The following is a 19,883-nucleotide window of genomic DNA, read 5'->3' on the forward strand; positions in this document are numbered from 1 at the left end:
ATCCAAAAACAGGACCTGCTACACAACCAACCTTGGTAGGAGAAGCACTTCATGGTTCCAGTCTGTTTCCTAATAACCTGATTATAAGGCTAGATCTCACAGCTTATAGCAGTGCTGTACAACACAGTTCCACTTTATTTTGTGTAGTGATGTTTCATTTTTTTCAACTGCTTATTTAATATACTATATGTGCTGTAAGCAAGAAGAATCATGGAGCGTGGAGCTCAAGGTCTGTTAGTGCTGCAATAGACCAGTATGTGGTACCCCCATTGTTCTACTATTTTGGGTGAACATGCTTAGCAGAAAAACATCTTAAACAAAGGTGTCCATTCCGAAATCACAAGCTAATTTTCAGGGTGATTTTTGCATCATAAGAGAAATATCACAGATATAAATGTTAGTATTGAGCTTCAGATTGCTACTAATTGAGAGACAAAGCTGATTATTTTTCTAAGGTTGCTGAAAGGGGCAAATCTGCGATAACCATAACAAGCAATATGCAGTTCCCTTTAATCAGTGCAGAAAGACAGGTGAAATTGCCCATAGCAACCAATCAGATTGTAATTATCATTTTATAAAATGCACTAGCTAAATGATAACTGGAATCTGTTTTTATGGGCAACTTATTTACTTGCTCTCTTTACATCTCCTCCTTAGAGTTCTAATTGGCCTGAATGAATGCAAATATCTGATTAGTTGTTTCAGTTGCTTTAGAAGATTTGTGCATTTGATCAATGTTAGTAAGTAACTCTCATTATCCTCATCTCTGACATTATCTACAGTATGCTGGATGTAAGACTATGTGGGGAATGCAATTCAAAGCGATGTTGAATAACCCCGGGAGGGAGCTCCCAAAGCTATTCAATTCAACGTGGTGTTTGGGCGGGCTAAGGATTTCTTCTCGCACCCCCCTGGGGATGCGAGGAGAAATCTGACAAAAGTGCCGGGCGCGCAGCTGTTTTTCTGCTTAGTGTGGCGGTAACAGCCGCGCTCTCGACACTTTAGTCAGAGAATGCCGGTTTCTCGCGCCTAAACACCCAGGTTAAGTTGCGAGAACCGGCATTCTCCAACATAACAGTGCACTGGATTGAATACCTCCGGGAGCTCACTCCCGGCGCTATTCAATTCGCTTTGAATTGAACTCCGCCCAATTGGAGAGAGATGTAACAAGTGGAAAAGTGGACAAGTGAAGAAGTTGCCCATAGCAACCAATCAGCTTTGATGTAGCATTTATCAAATACACTCTATAAATTGATAAGTAGAAACTGTTTGGTTGCTATGGGCAAATTCTACACTCGTTAAACTGTTTGATACCTCTCCCCCTTCCCAAGTATCAAAGCTTACATTACCTATATTCAAATAGTAAACAGACAGTTATTTTTATTAGGTATAACAAGTGAGAGAGGGCGAGCTAGAGATGGGTCGGGGAATAAATATTGAAGGTCATTGGAAAAATAACTGGTAACTAATATTCTATATCCTATTGTAACTCCATGGGTATGTCAAGTGAATAAAGGGGGAAGTGAGGGGGGCTCAAGGGTCAGGATGGCATGGCTATTGCCCAGGAAGTGTGGCCTGTGGGCACAGCCACAGTCTCTCTGACATCGTCTAGTCTGACGCCCGCCAGGGGCATAGGCGTAGCCACCCTTACTATCGCAGTCAATGAGTGACTGCTAAGGTAATGCCTGCCGCCATCAGCCTCCGCTGCCGCTCTACCTCCCAGAGTTCCGGGCATGATTAACCAATAATATCAACAGTGCCCCTAGAGGCCAAGTAAAGAGATAAAGTTAGTTTTACCAAAATCCCAGTTTTGAACAAAGCAAATAATTGTTATATCTCTTCTTTATAAGCATAGTAACTTTTTCTAAATTAAAATTGTTAGGACAATCACATGCGACATACTGACTCATTCTCCAGCTCACGTACTGAAAATGATTTTATTTATCCATTTACATTAAATTGATATAAACTTGTCAAGAAAATTTCAAATCATAAGTTTCATATTCGCTTGAACATTTAGGAAAAAAAACAAAAACAAAGTGAAAAATCAATAAATAAGCACAGACAATAAGTTAAAACATATCACAATCTGACCAGTATGTAACAAGAATGCTTTATCTACACAAAACATCCTATCTCACATCTTCTGTGTTAATTCTTAGAAATAGCCTCTGATCTCTGTACGCATTTTTTGACCAGCACATGCATAAAAGCTGATTAGTTTTCTGTACAAAGTCCAGGGTTTGAGAATTTACATGTGCCCAGTGGGTGCCACTCACCTGCTGAGCTGGCAGGGAGAAGTGGCATCAGCAATGCTCTAAAGGACTACAAAGGCAATCTGCCAACTAATCATCAGAAAAGTGCTTTTTGCCTCTACAAAAAGGAAATAAGTCTGAATATTTTTTACCTGTATTAAATAAAAAGGCTTATCAAAACGGGCTCGTTTTCTTCTATGAGAGAAGTAGATTTAGATGACCTTCTCACAAAAGAAATCCATTTGTGTACAATCTATTTTTAATTTTATTTTTTTTAGAAAGAATAATTGTGCTTAGAAAATGTATTTCTTTTGTAAGCCCATTGGGGAGGTGGTGGGAGTTTAGGACATAATGAATATAGAAAGAGATGGATAGAGGCCAGTTGGAGGACTTAACTAATTCCATGCCAGATAAACTACTCCTATTTACAGTCTGTCTTCAGATAGGTTATCCCAGTATTTTATTTGGTAAGCAGCAGCATATTCAATATTTGTGGGGGGGAGGGGGACTGCACCTACTGTACTGTATATATTAATTTTCCATAACCTTTGTTTGCAAAATCCTTTGTTAATTTATGTGAGACTGTCAAAGACGTATACTTGTATGTATGTGTGTATATATATATATATATATATATATATATATATATATATGTTCATAAATAGACTTGGCCAGTTGATATTTTATATTAATGATGCTTGTGGGACCTGAAGGTATTTTGTGAAGAGGGACAAAAAATCCCGTTGCCAACTGCTGAATGGGCATCAGTGTGAAGGCACTGGGTTAATCAGTTGCCCCTTACCATTGCCCTGTCTTGGCACTGTCACAGAGAGTTATCTGATCCATGGCTTAGTTATAGACTCCATAACTGGGAAGTCCATGGGAAGATGGAGAAAAGGTGGTGAGTAGAGCAGAAGGGGACAATAGGGAGAACATTGGACATTAAGTAAAGCTCATGGAGACTGTGTGCTCAAGTGCTTTGCGGCGCAAGGAGGCAATGCTGGTTCCCCTCCACACATCACTGCTGTCCGGGGAGCTGCAGAGCTGCGGGGAGCCGTTGTTGGGACCCTGCAACGAGGTGGGCACCATGCCAGGGAAGGCGGACTGGTAGAGGTGTGACTGCAGCCCCGAGCCATTGGAGCCCATGTTGGCCAAGCCCATGGAGCCGGGAGGGGGGCCGGCTGCCAGGCTGCACTGAGACAGAGATTGCGCCATGACCTGCTGCCTTCCAAGGGAGGGTGGTAAGGGGAGCTGGGAGACCCCCATTCCGGCCGTGGCCCAGCGGGTGTCGTTTGCGTGGAAAGAGCACAGGCTGTCGCCCATTGCTGCCGCCGCTGCGGCGGCCGCTGATTGGAACTGGGGCAATCCTGGGGTGGGCAGGAGGGTGCCAGGGGAGCGAAACACATTGGTGGTCTTCTTGCGCTTCTTCCACTTGGCGCGTCTGTTCTGGAACCAGACCTAGGGGGTACAAGAGACATCAGTCCTATTGTATAGACCACACTACGTACTATCATAGGCATTGCATTTGCTTCAGAAACAACTAGGACCCTCATAGCCTATCACCCCAGTTTCCCACCTTACCAATGTCCCATTTATGTACTACTATTATTATTATTATTATTATTATCATTATTTATTTTTATTTTATGCACTCAGCTCACTGCTCTGTAATATTTGTTCTGTCACATTACCGAGCAATTGCTTACATTGTAATAAAAAGCTAACAATAGAATGCAGAATGACACTTGTGCTCATACCAACAAATAACTATACTGTTACACTATTAGAATACGAAAACATTTCGTGTTGTTTTTTTTTTAAATAATAATATATTACGTCATGATTATGAAATATATACCAGGCATATCATATAAAGGTGTACATTTACTATTGCAGAACTACAAATGTATTTCTTAAAAGAAACTTTAAGCACGTTAAAATAAAATATATAAATATCGGCTAGTAAATAAATAGAAAAGAATATAATCGTAAAAAATCGCTGATGTTTATCCAGTTTTGGTTTCGATATTTATTATAGTTTCACTAACACGTTAAATTTGAGCACCGGTTTTGGTCATTTCATCCGATACCTTAGCTGGACGGCTCCGGTCGGTGAGCATGTGTGAGGTATATTATGTAATATGTTATTATTTTAATCTGTATATGTTGTAGTAGTTTTATTCCTATTGTGAGAGCATTCAATATTTTATTGAGAACTGCTGCAATCATTCGTAAATCATTAGACTTGTTAAATTTGAAAATAAGTACATTTATGAATTATGTTTAATAGCTGTCTGGAAGGGAGTTCGTTTCAGTCTTGTTAGTGTGACAAGAAAAGGCTCAATTCGAAATATTGTTAATCTGATCACATCAAAAAGCGTTACAGCAGTGTCCTGAGTGTAATATGGTGGTTGGCATTTACGTATCTTTTCATCTTTTCAATCGACATAAATTTTATATATATATATATATATAGCATTACCTTCTAGTAATTTGCTACAGCATCAGTTCAGGCTCCTCCTAAGGGCGGCCACAGACTGGTGATGGGCACCGGGGTGGGTGATATATTTAGGGGCCACAAGGGCACACGTACAGAATTATCTCCAAACAAGGGCACACGTACAGAATTATCTCCAATGCGATCTCATGAATACATTTGACCTGTCCTGGACATTGTGATTTGATATGAGGATACTAATCCCATTCCATTGTATAAGAATATTTCAGTCTTTCCCAGGGATGCTGAACTCGTGACACAGATATACAAGTTTAAAATTACTAAATACCTTTTAAATGTGTCGCGACCTAGCTTTCTCAGACAGCTCAGCAAGTTTGAGATAATATTTTCTGCACTGGATTGAATTACTTAAGGGCTTTGAAAGTAGAAATTGATATTTGTAATATCTCCATCATTAATAAAACTACGCTTCACTGGAACGTATGTACAGCACAGACGTACCATAAATACCGGCTTAAAAATAGTTTTGCAATATGAGATCTTCCTATCTCAGTATCAGTGGACTTTGAAATCTACCAATATTTGTGTAAATAATGGTTCAGGTCAGCTGGCCGGGCTGTACCATTTAACATAATTGTCGGAATTACTTCCATTTTGAAAGGTAAACAAAAATATTTTGGATTTTTAAAGTTGTTTTACCGTTGAAATAATTGCTTTGATCACATTTTGGAATGTCATATTGTTTCAGCGTCTCCCTGATTTTTTTTTTTTTTATTAAATTGATATTTTAATTATCAAGTTTAAAAATAGAGGAAAAATATGTCGATATTTGAACGACAGAAACCTAAAAAGTGTTATATATGAACGTGTATTGTATTGTATTTCTATTTAATCTAGATTGCTTTGCAAATAATAAATAGCCATTTATATCGCTTAAATCGATACAAAGGTGTTGTCGATTTCGGGAAAGCTGCATATTGCTGTGGACTTAAATGATATGGAGGTCCCTGATATTATTTGGACGTCTTATGTGACCGTGTGTATGCTTCATAATACAGACAAGAACCCTTTAAGATTATTATAACGATATATTGTTTGTAATGTATCTGTGTAAGGATCCCCAGAAAGTACAGCGCTGTGTAATGTGTTAGCGCCTTATAAAGAAAGTGTCATATTGTGCACTGTCAGTGGACATAAAAAGGGATTTAAGCAACAAAAGAAAATATTAACCGTATCAGACCTGACTGAAGTTAGATGAGTTTACGATGGTAGAAATAAAGGAGGAAGGGGGTGGGGGACTATTTGTTCTAGTAATAACATATTAATTGCGCTTTGGTTATCGTAATGAGTAGACAAAAGCATTGGGTAGAATGTGTTACTGGCTAACATCTGGCTCAGACAGAATATCTAGTGTAATTTTGTCATTGTGTTGCTATTACTGTATTTAATGACACACACTGAAGGCAAGAAAAGAAGGAATTATTGGAGACATCTAGGCGCTATTAAGGATGTAAACATTACATGAATAATAGAGAATGTTTGCTCCATTATGCTGGGAGGATGACTAGAATTGCAGACACAAAATATCATTTTATGTGTCATGGTTTACTAGCGCCCTACAGCACATCCATCAGGGCTGATAGCAAAGACATTAAACATCAGTGCAAATGGCTATAGCTTGAGTATTATGTGGAGTGCTGGAAATAGGAGACATTCCTTTGTATATACAGCAGGAGATGGGCGCATGCGCAGACTGCTGGCCATGTTGCCTGTGATGTCTGGGAACAGGAGGTTTAAATAATTTTATCAGCTTTTTGGGGTACGCAATTTTTGGCTACATCTGGCCACAGATAATCTCTAGGAGCAAAGTGACAGGAGGGAATCCTGCTTGCACTGGAGGGAAGGAGGGGGGTGCTCATATTGCTATAATACAGACATACTGTAAAGGTATTTGGAAATATATTACCCGTTTAATACCTGCACTGTAAATGGACTGGTGATTGCGCTGGGGAGACAGGCCTGAGAAGGAAAAGGGATTGCATTTTTTTTGCTTTTTCCAGAGACAACCTTTATGAAGACCTCATTGCAATCTCACTCTTGGAGATGATTAATGTGAAGATTTGGTAGGAAATCTGGAGAGTTGTATTAAAGCTGGGATCTGAGGTTCATTTCGATCAGCCATCCGTGAACTCGGGGCCGAATTCATTATACGTTAATAGTGCCGGGAGAAGGAGAACATGCAATTTCTCCATTCCATTATAAAACCAGAAAAATCCTCGGCATGTCCCCTATTAAGATGTGTCAGCTGACAGGACCATTTCATAGGGAGAGGCTGAGGCTTCTGTACAGGAAAAATCTATATCAGTGTGTTTTATGGGGGGCGGGGGGTGTCATAAGAATAAAATACATTACAAAAGTGTAATAAAAATGCACACAAAAACACAAAAGTATACACACACACACACACACACACACACACACACACACATATATATATATATATATATATATATATATGTATATATAAAAATAATAAGCTCCCCCAAACACACATATTTCTATATATATATATATATATATATATATAACTCATACATATATGTATAGGATGTATAGGTGCACACAAACACATGTTTATCGCACACAAACACACGAATTTATGTGCAATATATACCTGCACTGCACACATATATGCACAAGTACACTTATGTGTCATACATATATGTGTATATATTACTTCCCATACACACATATATAAGTACTATACTAAAGAACACACACACACACACATATATATATATATATATATATATATATATATATATATACATATATACATACATATATATATATATGTATATAAATAAATACCCATCACGCATATGTATGAGTGGACGCACATACTCACATGTTTATACATACTATTATTTGAGATGAAATATATATTATTGAGACAAACACAGCTAGCAAACATGAATTCCATCCAGCATATAAATATTGTGAAATGGAAAATATGAACGTGCAGAACTTTTATTTTATTTTCCCACTGATATGTTTTTTATGTAAATAAAATATTGAAAGTTAATTATTCCTTGCGAGAGACTAATGATTATGCTTATTATATTGCATCTGATCGCATCATTTGCATGATTTTCGCATTGCTGCCTAATAAGCCATCCCGGGTTATAAATAATACTGGAATTGGTTTCTAATAATGGAGAGCTATAAACTGAATGGCTTTTATAGCTGGCAAAGCAGACTTTGGCAGGCTCCGAGTCGGGTTGCCTGGAGAATAAATCTCTGTATTATTATTTTTAATGTGCCCATGGTATATAATCTGCCCCTAATAACACTGTATCATTTTCTTAGAACTCGAAACTTTTTTTCTTCCTCCATTTACAGGAGTTACAAGAAATTGGGCCGTTCATGTCTTATTCACTGCAAGGAAATGCGAGGCCATCTGTTCAATGGAATACACTATAACATAACCCATAAAGGAACACAGAGCAATCATCTTTACATGTAAATTTCGTGTTTATGCAAATTAAACATTAAATCGTAAGGAGCATATATTTTGCATATCCTAAACGAGACAGTGCTAATCGGCCTGAAATGCTATTTTAATTCTTGTTCTGTTAAAATACTATAATAATTCCTGAATTATTTCGTTTTCTAAATTAGTTATTAGTTCAGTTCATTCAGTATTTTGCCATATGGAGATTGTTTTTCTTTTAATAAATGTGTCAATTTAACAATAAACAAATATCGTGTTGACAATCATCTAAAGATAAAAATAATTGAAAGTAGATAAACTGATATTTCTGACTATTGCATAGCTGCTCTCATGACACGCCAAAATGTAAATCTATTGTTAACGGAATATTAAAATAATCTTACTTTATACAATTGTAAAGCGTTTATTACTTGAGGATTGTAATTATCACCCAGTTATTGTATTGTACATTACCGTCAATTTACTAACATTACTTTAGGATAAATTGCATTAATTGTTTTTCATTCGTAATAAATTATAGTGAATTCGTAATACTTCTGTTAACTGACTTTAAAAACGAGTTAATAACAATAATATTGATATTGTGTTGTTGTTATTATTATTAGTAGTAATTATAATAATGAATAATAAAGCAACGAATGTTTGCATTGACAAAACAGTGTAATCATACTGTATTATTAGATAGACCCACGAATAGCACTAATGATGATAGACTTTCAGGACCTTGGACAGCGCACTTTATCGAAACTGATTTTTTAGTTACAAGAGTATTACAGGTATGCGGCAAGTGTTAAAGTTCACCTGTGCATAATACCCATTACATAATAATACCCATTACATAGTACCCATTACATTGTGCCGTTTTACGCTGTAGTATATCTGGCTCGTGAGCTCTGTTTCTGCTTGTATTTGACAAATGATCCTCTATATGTTTATACAATTACGTATAATATATGCGTGTGTGGGTATATGTGTATCTATATATATATATATATATATATATATATATATATACTCTGCTGCGTTAATTACCATTTGTATTATTTTCACATAAGTATGTTATTTTAGAGCATACAGCATAATGTTCATTGATGCCATATAGCATTTGTTAGACAAAACAGATATTTAGCAGTGCAATTTCTAGCAGTATTTTGCTTTGTGTAATCACACATATAGCATTGAGGGTGAGATGGGCACCGTGTGGCTGTAAAGGCACATACTGTATACTATGGGACATGGGCACTTGGTTACTGAAATGCCACATACTGTGAGATGGGCACTAGGTGGAATTACTCATACTGTGAGATGGGCACTGGGTGGAAAGACACATACTGTGAGATGGGCACTGGGTGGAAAGACATACTGTGAGATGGGCACTGGGTGGCTGTAATGATACATAGATGGACACTGAGTGTCTGGCAGTTTCTTACCTGCACCCTGGACTCCGTGAGGCCGATCCTCAGTGCCAGCTCTTCCCGCATGAAGATGTCCGGGTAGTGGGTCTTGGCGAAGCTGCGCTCCAGCTCGTTGAGCTGCGCCGGGGTGAAGCGAGTCCGGTGCCTCTTCTGCTTCTGCTGCCCCTGGCTCTGGCCCTGCTGCTGGCCGGACTGGTTGGAGTTCTGCTGTTGCTGCTTGTCCGGGTCCTTGGAGCTGACGGCCAGGGAGGACTGGTTGGATCCCACGCTGGTGATGTCCTCCCCGGGCAGCAGCGTCGTGCCCTCCACTTGGTCTGCGCTGCTGGCCAGGTCCCCCGGGTGCACCGAGTCCGAGCCCCCCACTCCGAGGCGGCACTTGACCGCCTCACGGTGCCCTAGCAGCTCCGCCGCGTCCTTCATCCCTGTGCAGGGGGAACGGAGAGGTCAGCCTGGCCTCCTGACAGGACATCACACTCACATATATACATCACTGTCCTCTATATAGAGCATCATATATATTTATTTCATATCATGCCCACTACTTTATTGCATGGTACCATGTGCCATATCATCACCCATCTGTGCCAATGCATCGTTCACACTCACCACCCACAGTGTGACCCCACTTTTACATAATGAACTTTAAGATTCGTTTTGCAATTCCAATCCTCTATAAGGAAATCAGGCTTCTATCAGTGCCAGCATGAACACTGGGCACTTCTGTCTGTCTGAGGGTTACCTTTGCCTGGCACACTGAATTGTGTAGCCTCCCTGCATCACCATGCTTTCTGCTGGCACTGGAGGAAACAAGAGCTCTACAAACTCCACAAACTAAGTTTCCTATTCTGCCCTAAGGCCGCCTACCCCTGGCAGTCATCTCCTGGTAGTCTACTCCTGCAAGCACCAGAGCTAAGCTCCTATCTACCAGTCACTCTCACGCAAGGGGAAAAAAAATCAAAGAAGACAAATCCACAGATAGGCAAACAGATCATTTCACAGAAGCAAGTAAATAGTTATTTCTGGCTAAATATAATGACATCTCTCTCTTCCTTAGATGCCCAGATTACATGTATTATAAGACTTGCAGTTAAATCAAATTAAAGTTTAATACTACACAATTACTTTGGAAGGAATTAGCCCATTTAGAGTGCATTAAGGCGGAATCAGGCACAAATTGACGCTTCCCTGGGAGGAGAGATGGTGTCACAGACTCACCGAGTCGGGCGTCCAGGAGGTCGGCGTGAGACAGCATCGCGCACCGCTCCAGGGCGAAAGCCTGTCCCCCCCAAATCCTGCCGGCTGGTTAACGATTTAAAAAATAAAAATAGATAGATAGATATAGATAGGCTAAATGAAAGAAAATTCGGTTTGTGCTTAAAAAGGGGGTCCCCTGCATTATAATGTCCTTTAGAGAGGCGGGGAGGTGCTTAGCGCCTGGGTGAGCTGCTGAGCGGCTGCCACTGCCAGCCAATCACAGAGAGAGCTGCAAATGTCACCGGCAACGCTGCCAGAGCAAGTCCCCCTGCTGCAGCTACAGGCTGAGTGTGAGTGCAGGGGGCAGGAGCTTCGTGTCTCTCTCAATGGATCCTTATCCCTAGTGCCTTATCACATGCTATATTCCTCCTTTACTGTGCTTAGTAGGCAAGTGCCAGTGGCAGGGACCTGGCACTAATGCCATTGCCAACAATTACTGGACTACGAATTTTGCCGTCTATAACTGCACTCCCATGTACGAAATCACGTTTAAAAATCATACACAAAGTCAATCATACGAAATCATGGCACTCATTTCAAAATAAAAATTGCAATTATTATTATCATTATTATTATTATTATTATTATAATTTTATTTATTTTAGCTTAATTATCTGTATATCATATATTTTTGTATTTGACCGTCTTTAATCGATGCTTTTTTTTCGTTTTTGTTTTTTTAAATTATAATTATGATTGTTTGTTTTGATTGGTGTTTAAGTGAAACCGTTTTGTAATATTCGTCTTTAAGTGCTCTCGTTTTGTCATTGTTAACAATTAGGCTCCTGTAGGGTTAAATAAACGTTGATAGATAAAATTTAGCGCATCATTTACCCGCCGCTTCTACAACCAGCCTCCCATAGAAAGTCACTATTGATACAGACGTTCGATAGATGGGGCCGGCTTCATATATTAAAAATATATATAAAATATAGTGCACGTTATTTTTATGATGAAAGTTTCCATGCGTTAACAGAACACCCTTTTCTCCCGTGTGCTGCCCCCTGCCACCTGTAAATTGGCAGAGCGTGGCATCATTTTTTCCCCGGACGATGGAAAGGTAACTATCTCTGATCTATAAACAATATAACTACGAAATTCGATTTTTGCAATGTTTACAAAACCTGCACCGTTATCACCATATGATTTTCAAGAGTTAAGGGCCTTTAGAGGTTCAAATTTCGTATAGCTCTGTATGATGCATTACGTGGGTAAATGTATTTGTCTAGCCTCATCACTTGATCACTTTAAACAATGTTATTAAATAAGATTTAGGTAAATCCATGGCTTTCGATCGTCCACACTTTATGCAGGGAACGCTAACCACAGACAATTGCAGTGGGTGAATATTCTCTTAAGCCTCAGTGGTGTGATTAGATTTGGTCATATTGCATTCTTGCAAAAACAAATATACCATGTTCTCCATTTAATCCTGATGGTAAATCACTGAACAATTTTCTCGATTCTGCATCAAGGAATTTAAGAACATTTTACGTATACAAACCCAATTTCATGCAGTAACTACAGTTAAAATGCTCTTTATTTTCATTTGAATATGTTAAAAGTGTAGGAATAATCTCAAGTGCTCTGAACAGGGGGGAAGCCAACCATCTCTAATGTTCTGATTCTTCAATCCCAGCCAACAACAAAGTTTAGATTAGCAATATATTTCTAACCAGAGTAATTTTCAAGATCATTAGGCATTTATGTAATTAGTGCCAAATCTATAAGCTTTTATTACGATTATTAGAGTAAAATCAGTATAAATTTGTACTAATTTACTACTGTTTAGACTTGGCTGTCAAACCAAGAGGTTCTTATTGTAAATGATAAGTGAGGAAATTAAGTGCAAAATTCTGAACCATTTCTGATGTGCTCGCAAACAATCCGTTTCAATTGTGTTTGAAGCAAAGCAGAATTGCCCTTTTCACGTTATCTGAGCTGATTTTTCTTGTCTCTTCCTTTTTATTTGCACAAGGAGATATATAGAAAAAGGACCGCTAAGTACAATGCACAATGCAAACAGATATTTACAAGTCTTCACTTGATTAACATTGATTTTTAATCCCAGAGTGATACAATTAAGATTATTCATTTAGCAGAAAAGTATAAAGCTGAGGGAAGAGGGGGTGCAGGGTGGAGATGGAGGGATTATTACACAGTACACGGATTTTTTTTCCTCCTGGTTTTTTTTTTTTGGAGTGAATTTGCTACTTAATCAACTGACTGCGGCACAGACCCGGGAATGACCGCAGCAGATGCAGGGGTTCTCCCCGTTGTTTGCCTGGACAAGAGATGATCAGACAAAGGAGGCGGCAGAGAGGAATCTGAGCACCTGTCTCTCCCTATACTGTGTGCTGCTGCTTCTGCGGGAGATGGACTGCGGATCACCCTCGACGCTTAGCCAGGAACCCAGGGGCCATGGGACACAGGGTGGGGAGGGAGGAAGTGGGGGGGACCATCTAGTGGACAAAATATTTTTTCAGCCAGGCGTCAGGACCATGGATAGCTCACTAATGCTAGTACTGTAAAGAGTTTTAGTAAAAGACTGGCTGGGGAACTTGTGAGGTGTAGGGTACGGAATAATTGTTCTTCTCATTGGATAAAACTGTGTTTTTCAAATTCAGTTTTTGTTATTAGTGATATATATATATGAATATATATATGAATATATATATATATATATATATGCCTCAATACAAATTTTGTTTCTTAAATTAAAAATTTTAATTATAATAATAATAATACTAATAATAATAATAATAATAGTAAAATATGTATGTGCATGTAGACGGAGGCATGTGTTTGTGTAGCCAGAGAGCTGTGAGTCCAGCGATAAATAATTGTGTAATAGTTACATGTGCGGACACATCAGAGTAATAACAATAAGGTGTTATTAAGGAATGATCAATCTGTGTTACTGGCCGTCCAGTGATTGATAGAGCGCTTCATTTTATGACTTTTCTATTGCTCTTGATTTTTGTGCTAGTATAAACAAACTAAATCATTTCTTTTGAGGCTCGGGGGTAGGTTCCCCCTCCCTCTCCCACCAGCATGGCTAACAATGAGCGAGGAGAAATGGGAGCCCGGTGAAGAGGGGAGACAGTATATAATAGCAAAAGAGGATAGATGAGGACTGGCTCATATTAACCTTTGGAACGCCACTACAGACTCATCTGTGATCTCCAATGGGTTAACACTATCTAATATACAGGAAACACTATGTGGCTGTTAAATGATGAGTATTAACCACATCAAGCACAGGCTTTTTTATTTTTTTTTACAGATAGTCCGAAGGATAAATATATTTATCTGATGAATGAGTGAATCTATCTATCTATCTATCTATCTATCTATCTATCTATCTATCTATCTATCTATCTATCTATCTATCTATCTATCTATCTATGAGTGGGGTTGACCACGAATGATCAAAATGTAAGAAGTGTCCTCAAAAATCACTTTAAAGCAAGTTAAAAGGATTTTCTATGACGGATGCAGTGATTTTTGCTTCATAAATAGGTTTTAGATTGTAACACACATGTAGAACTGGAACAATGGGAACTACCAGAAAATATATTGGTCGGCCTCTAATACAATTTATTTAGACAGTTTACCTCTCATAAAAAATAGAGATTGAATTTTGTACAAGACTATCTGCCAGGGACCTGGCTCAAGGAAATCGGATTTTTTTTTCCCTCTTTCCTCTCTATTTTTGTTCAATTTTAACTAAGTACATATAATGTTTTAAAATAGATATAAATCCATTGCCACCTCATGCTCTGACCCTGAACATGGCTGAGGCGCCAGTGCAGGTATCCTCTGAAAGTGACTGCACAGGGCGATTACACATACCATATACACAGGACTTCTCATGTTAACCCTGCAGTGGCTGCTGGCCAGGGGGGCACCGCTCATTCAGGGGGGTTCACTGGCAAATCCAATGGTAAATATAGATATTACCTATCTACACCTGTCTCACAGGTGATGCTGCAATATTTAAACGAATAATAATCTATAAGAGAGAGAGATTTCTATTTGACTTAACTTTTTTTATTTATTTCTTGTGTGTGTGCTTGTGTTAGAGAGAACAAATGAAAGTATTAGAAAGACTCGCATATCCTGTAATCTAGTACATGATTATTCACATTTCATGTATCCAGTGTTAAATTGTTCATTTTAAGCAACCCCCTCAGAGCCCCCTGCACAATTAAAGATCTAACATTCCTAGTTTGATGACAATAATACATTTTAATTCGTTTCAAATGACACTCAAGCGCTTGTGTGCGTGCTATATGCTGGGGGATAATGATCCCCGGTATCACTGTGGTGTAAGATGCAGGGATAAGTCGGTGGGGTCCTGCAGCACAGCCAGACAACCCATCCTAGGGATCACTAGTGGCTGTGTAATATAGATCCAATGGTGTCTGTGTAATATAGATCCAATGCAAGTCACCAGTGGTCTATACAGTTCTAACACTAGTAAAGTAGATCACTACCTAGTGCACCCAGGGGTAACGCTCAATTACAGTATATTCTGCCTGTGGACTGGGTGTTTCAGCCGTCACCAGCAATGCTCTCCCTTCCATCTGAAAGGCTGTCATATTTCAGATCATTCATATTACAATTATGACAGGCTGTCTTTTTCTTTCTCACATAGAATAGATGTTTGATCCTTCAACTCTGTCTCATGTACTATTCTCTTTCTAAGGTCTAAATATATAGTTCCAAGAACCCATCTATAGCACCGTCTAGCTCTGTCCTATATACCTGCATGTGCACATCTATTATACATGAGTGTATTTTCTATGTATGCACGTACACTAACATAGGTGGTATACCTCTAGATGAATTTGGTGCACACATGGCTTTCCATTGGAAGCCTTACCAATTCATTCTGGTCATATATAAGGAGCTAATCGCTAATTATATTCGTTTCTTATATATATATATATATATATATATATAAATATATATATATATATACACACACATATATATATATATATATATATATATGTATACATACATATATACAGGATATATAGCCTAGCAACCTAGGTGATTATGAATGCAGCACTCCAGCTATAAAACGCAGACAAAATTATGCTTATTCAGCATGTCGTAGCCCTTTTTTCAGAAGACCATAAATATGTGTATATATATATATATATATATATATATATATATATATAGATATATATATATACATAAGGATGCACCCATGACATTTAACTTACCGTACTTGTGTTTAAAAATAACACATATATTATTACTATTATTGTTGATATAATAATAAATAATAATAATAATAATAATAATAATAATAATAATAATAATAAATGCACATGATAGGTGTATGTATGTCTTCAGATCCTACAATAGGACAAATAAAGACTAGTAATTATCATACACCCCCCCCCCCCCCCCTGGTGATTATTAGAAACAATGACTGCATATAGGTAAAGCCCTGAAGAAGAAGCTGTCATCCTTCTGCAGAAACTAATGTATCGCCCTATGTGTAGCAATTCTCTCCTGTCTGATCCCTCACCAGGCTGCTTCATCTCAGCAATTACATAGGTAGAATACAGGCAGGCTCAGGCATACTTCCTCAACATTCTCTTAAGTTCGTTGCTTTTCTGATTTCTATTTACACAAGATACATAATCATATATCAGTTATTCAGTTTGGTGACAAGTCTGGTAATTGGAATAAAGAGGGAACATCTCAACCTTATCACTCTCCAGACCCACAGATAGCACTAATAAGACTGCATCAATCTTATCCAGCAAATAAATAAAATAGACAAACAAACAAATTCTCCTCCAACAAGTTAATGTGGTGTATCTGAGTGGAAAGTAGATATTTTCACGCGTTCTGGAGATGAGGAGTGACTTTTAATAAAATCAGAAGAAAAACAAATGTAATTCTGTAAGCAATTTCAGAGATCAGCCTCTGCCTTCCCACTGGAGAGGCAGCCAGCCTCACACAACAGACCTGGCCCAGTGCACATAACCTGCTCTCTGCCAAGGGACCTGAAAAGCATCTCATAGCAGGGGGACAGCCGCCCTCACACTAGTACTACTAACCCATTCACTACCAAGGGCATGACACTATATTGCAGAGCAGAGCTTAAAGGGTTAGCCACCCGCACGCTAGTCCTACTAACCCCTTCACTGCCAAGGGCATGACATTTTATTGAAGAGCAGAGCGTACAGGGACAGGCACCCTCACACTAGTCCTATTAACCCATTCACTGCCAAGGGCATGACACTATATTGCAGATCAGAGCGTACAGGGACAGCTACCCTCACACTAGTCTTACTAACCAATTCACTGGACACTTTATTGCAGAGCAGAGAATACAGGGTTAGCCACTCTCACACTAGTCCTACTAACCCATTCACTGCCAAGGGCATTACACTTTATTGCAGAGCAGAGCGTACACGGACAGCTACCCTCACACTAGTCTTACTAACCAATTCACTGGACACTTTATTGCAGAGCAGAGCATACAGGGTTAGCCACTCTCACACTAGTCCTACTAACCAATTCACTGCCAAGGGCATGACACTTTATTGCAGAGCAGAGCTTACAGGGCTAGCCACCCTCACACTAGTGATACTAACCAATTCACTGGACACTATATTGCAGAGCAGAGCTTACAGGGATAGCCACCCTCACACTACTCCTACTAACCCCTTCACTGCCAATGGCATGACACTATATTGCAGAGCAGAGCTTACAGGGACAGCTACCCTCACACTAGTCCTACTAACCAATTCACTGGACACTTTATTGCAGAGCAGAGCTTACAGGGATAGCAACCCTCACACTAGTCATACTAACCCCTTCACTGCCAATGGCATGTCACTTTATTGCAGAGCAGAGTTTACAGGGTTAGTCTCCCTCACATTAGTCATACTATCCTCTTCAATGCCAATGGCATGACATTATATTACAGAGCAGAGCTTAGAGGGACAACCACCCTCACACTAGTCCTACTAACCCATTCACTGCCAAGGGCATGACATTATATTGCAGAGCAGAGCTGAGAGGGACATCCACCCTCACACTAGTCCTGCTAACCAATTCACTGCCAAGGGCATGACACTATGGACCAAATGTAATAGGGTGAGAGATAAGAAAATGTGAGTTTAGCAGTAAACTCTCACATTGGTCGAGTTTAATCTTCAAAATGGAAATACATCTGTATGAGAGTTTAAATCGTGAGAGTTGTTTTTTTAGTCTATACGAGCTTGCATGTTCCCGGACTCTATTACATTGGCCGAGTTTAAAATGTGTGAGAAAACGTTCACATTTTCTAAACTCTCACCCTATAACATTTGGCCCTATATTGCAGAGCAGAGGGTACAGAGACAGCCCTACTAACCCCTTCACTGCTGCCAGTGCACAGTATACAGGGAACAGCCAGACCACATTACACAAGTCTTCTTAACCTATTCATAGCCAGGAGGAGCCCTGGAATTCACTTTATTTCAAACTTCTGCACCAGGCCATACTCAGTTCTCCAGTACCTGACCACTAGCTCAGCAGAACATAACAGAGCACAACACGCATGCACCATCTATTAACCTATTCACTGCCAGGCACCGTGTGTGCAGCACATCCAAGAACAAATAAATCAAGCTGCCCCATCCACAAACCCTGGGGCAGTACCATTCAAAGTAAGGGGTGCAGGCTAGTGGTGTTTCCAAATAGTTTTTTCCTCTTTGAAAGTCAATGGTTAAATTCAATTTAAAATTACTGCATAGAGTGTAAGATGTTATGTGAGAAAATATAATAGTCCCCTTTCTCTCGCATAAAATAGACACAGATATAGATATGCGTTTAATAACTTAGTCGCAATAGTACAATATTCAGTATTAAATGGTTTTATAAAACACAAATAACTGCTATTTGTACAATCTGTATTTTATTAATTTATTTATTATTATTATTATTATTATTATTATTATTATACATTGTATTGTTATGTTGCTGGTTGCGGTGCAGTTTGTAGACAGGAGATTGCTGAGGTTATTGTTACACTGTGCTGAGTTTTTATTCCTGTTCTGGCCCAGGTGAGGCACATTCAGGGGCGTCTGTATTCAGTCAATTAGAGAAATGTAAAGAGAAAATCGATCTCCTATCTGCAGAAATGCAGCCTAACAAATGACATTCTGCTTTCGTGCAAGTGATTTGGTGACAGTTTGGGAATTAGAAGTAATAAGAAGCTGTATTGGGTCTCTCCTTCTCCTCCTCCTCCTCCTCCTCCTCCCACCAGCTGCAAACTCCCCGTCCTGCCGCCTGGAGAGAGGAGGCACAGTGCACCTCACACCCCGCATCAGATGCCTCCTGCTCGCCAGCACCCGCCGCCGCATCGCCTGCTCTCATTAGTGCTGCTGCCCTCCATGTGGGCTCCATTAAACCGTGATTTAGCCGAAAGAATTATAATTATGGTTGCAAATAAAATAATCAGCATTGAAGAGCGATTTCCTTAATGAGATGGAGCGGCTGCACGTCACGGACTAAAGGGGTCTCATTAAGAGCTGCTAATGAAGCTGGTGAGAATATTGATCTTCCACCAAAATCTCCCCAGTGCTGGAGACACTCATACCCCAGCAACCTGGTGCATGGGGGTCCTGGCTGCACACCCCTCATCCACACAGAGGAGCCACAGGGGGTCCTGCTCTCCCCAACTCATTATTCCCACTAATGCTGGGATTAGTATACAGCACTGCATTTATACACAGCATTTACTTATAACACATCCATGTGCTCTGCAGCCCAAGATGAAAGGGGCTGGGGGGGATTAAATGACTATTTAGTAACCTAATTCTCATCAATATTATGACACATTGTATGCCATTCCTGTTACAGACCCACTGACAGATTGGATGGAAGTATTTCACTATATAGAAGTAATTTATATGTTTAAATAGTTATTATACGACAGACATTTTATGGATAGAAACAATAATGTA

The 19,883-nt window shown here is 39.3% G+C and overlaps 1 protein-coding gene across 1 annotated transcript; it reads right to left on the reverse strand.

Annotated features, from left to right (window-relative positions):
- Positions 1–1,923: 1,923 nt before the first annotated feature.
- On the reverse strand, positions 1,924–11,032 carry OTP (orthopedia homeobox). The gene is made up of 3 exons (XM_088443878.1): positions 10,858–11,032; positions 9,658–10,064; positions 1,924–3,713 (listed from the first exon to the last, which is right to left on the reverse strand). The coding sequence occupies exons 1-3, from the start codon at positions 10,892–10,894 to the stop codon at positions 3,198–3,200; spliced, it is 960 nt and encodes a 319-aa protein (XP_088300004.1). The 5' UTR covers positions 10,895–11,032; the 3' UTR covers positions 1,924–3,197.
- Between the last annotated feature and the right edge of the window lie 8,851 nt (positions 11,033–19,883).

Source organism: Taudactylus pleione, unplaced genomic scaffold (genome assembly GCF_031769625.1).
Source record: "Taudactylus pleione unplaced genomic scaffold, aTauple2 ptg000336l, whole genome shotgun sequence".
In the NCBI taxonomy this organism is placed as follows: domain Eukaryota; kingdom Metazoa; phylum Chordata; class Amphibia; order Anura; family Myobatrachidae; genus Taudactylus; species Taudactylus pleione.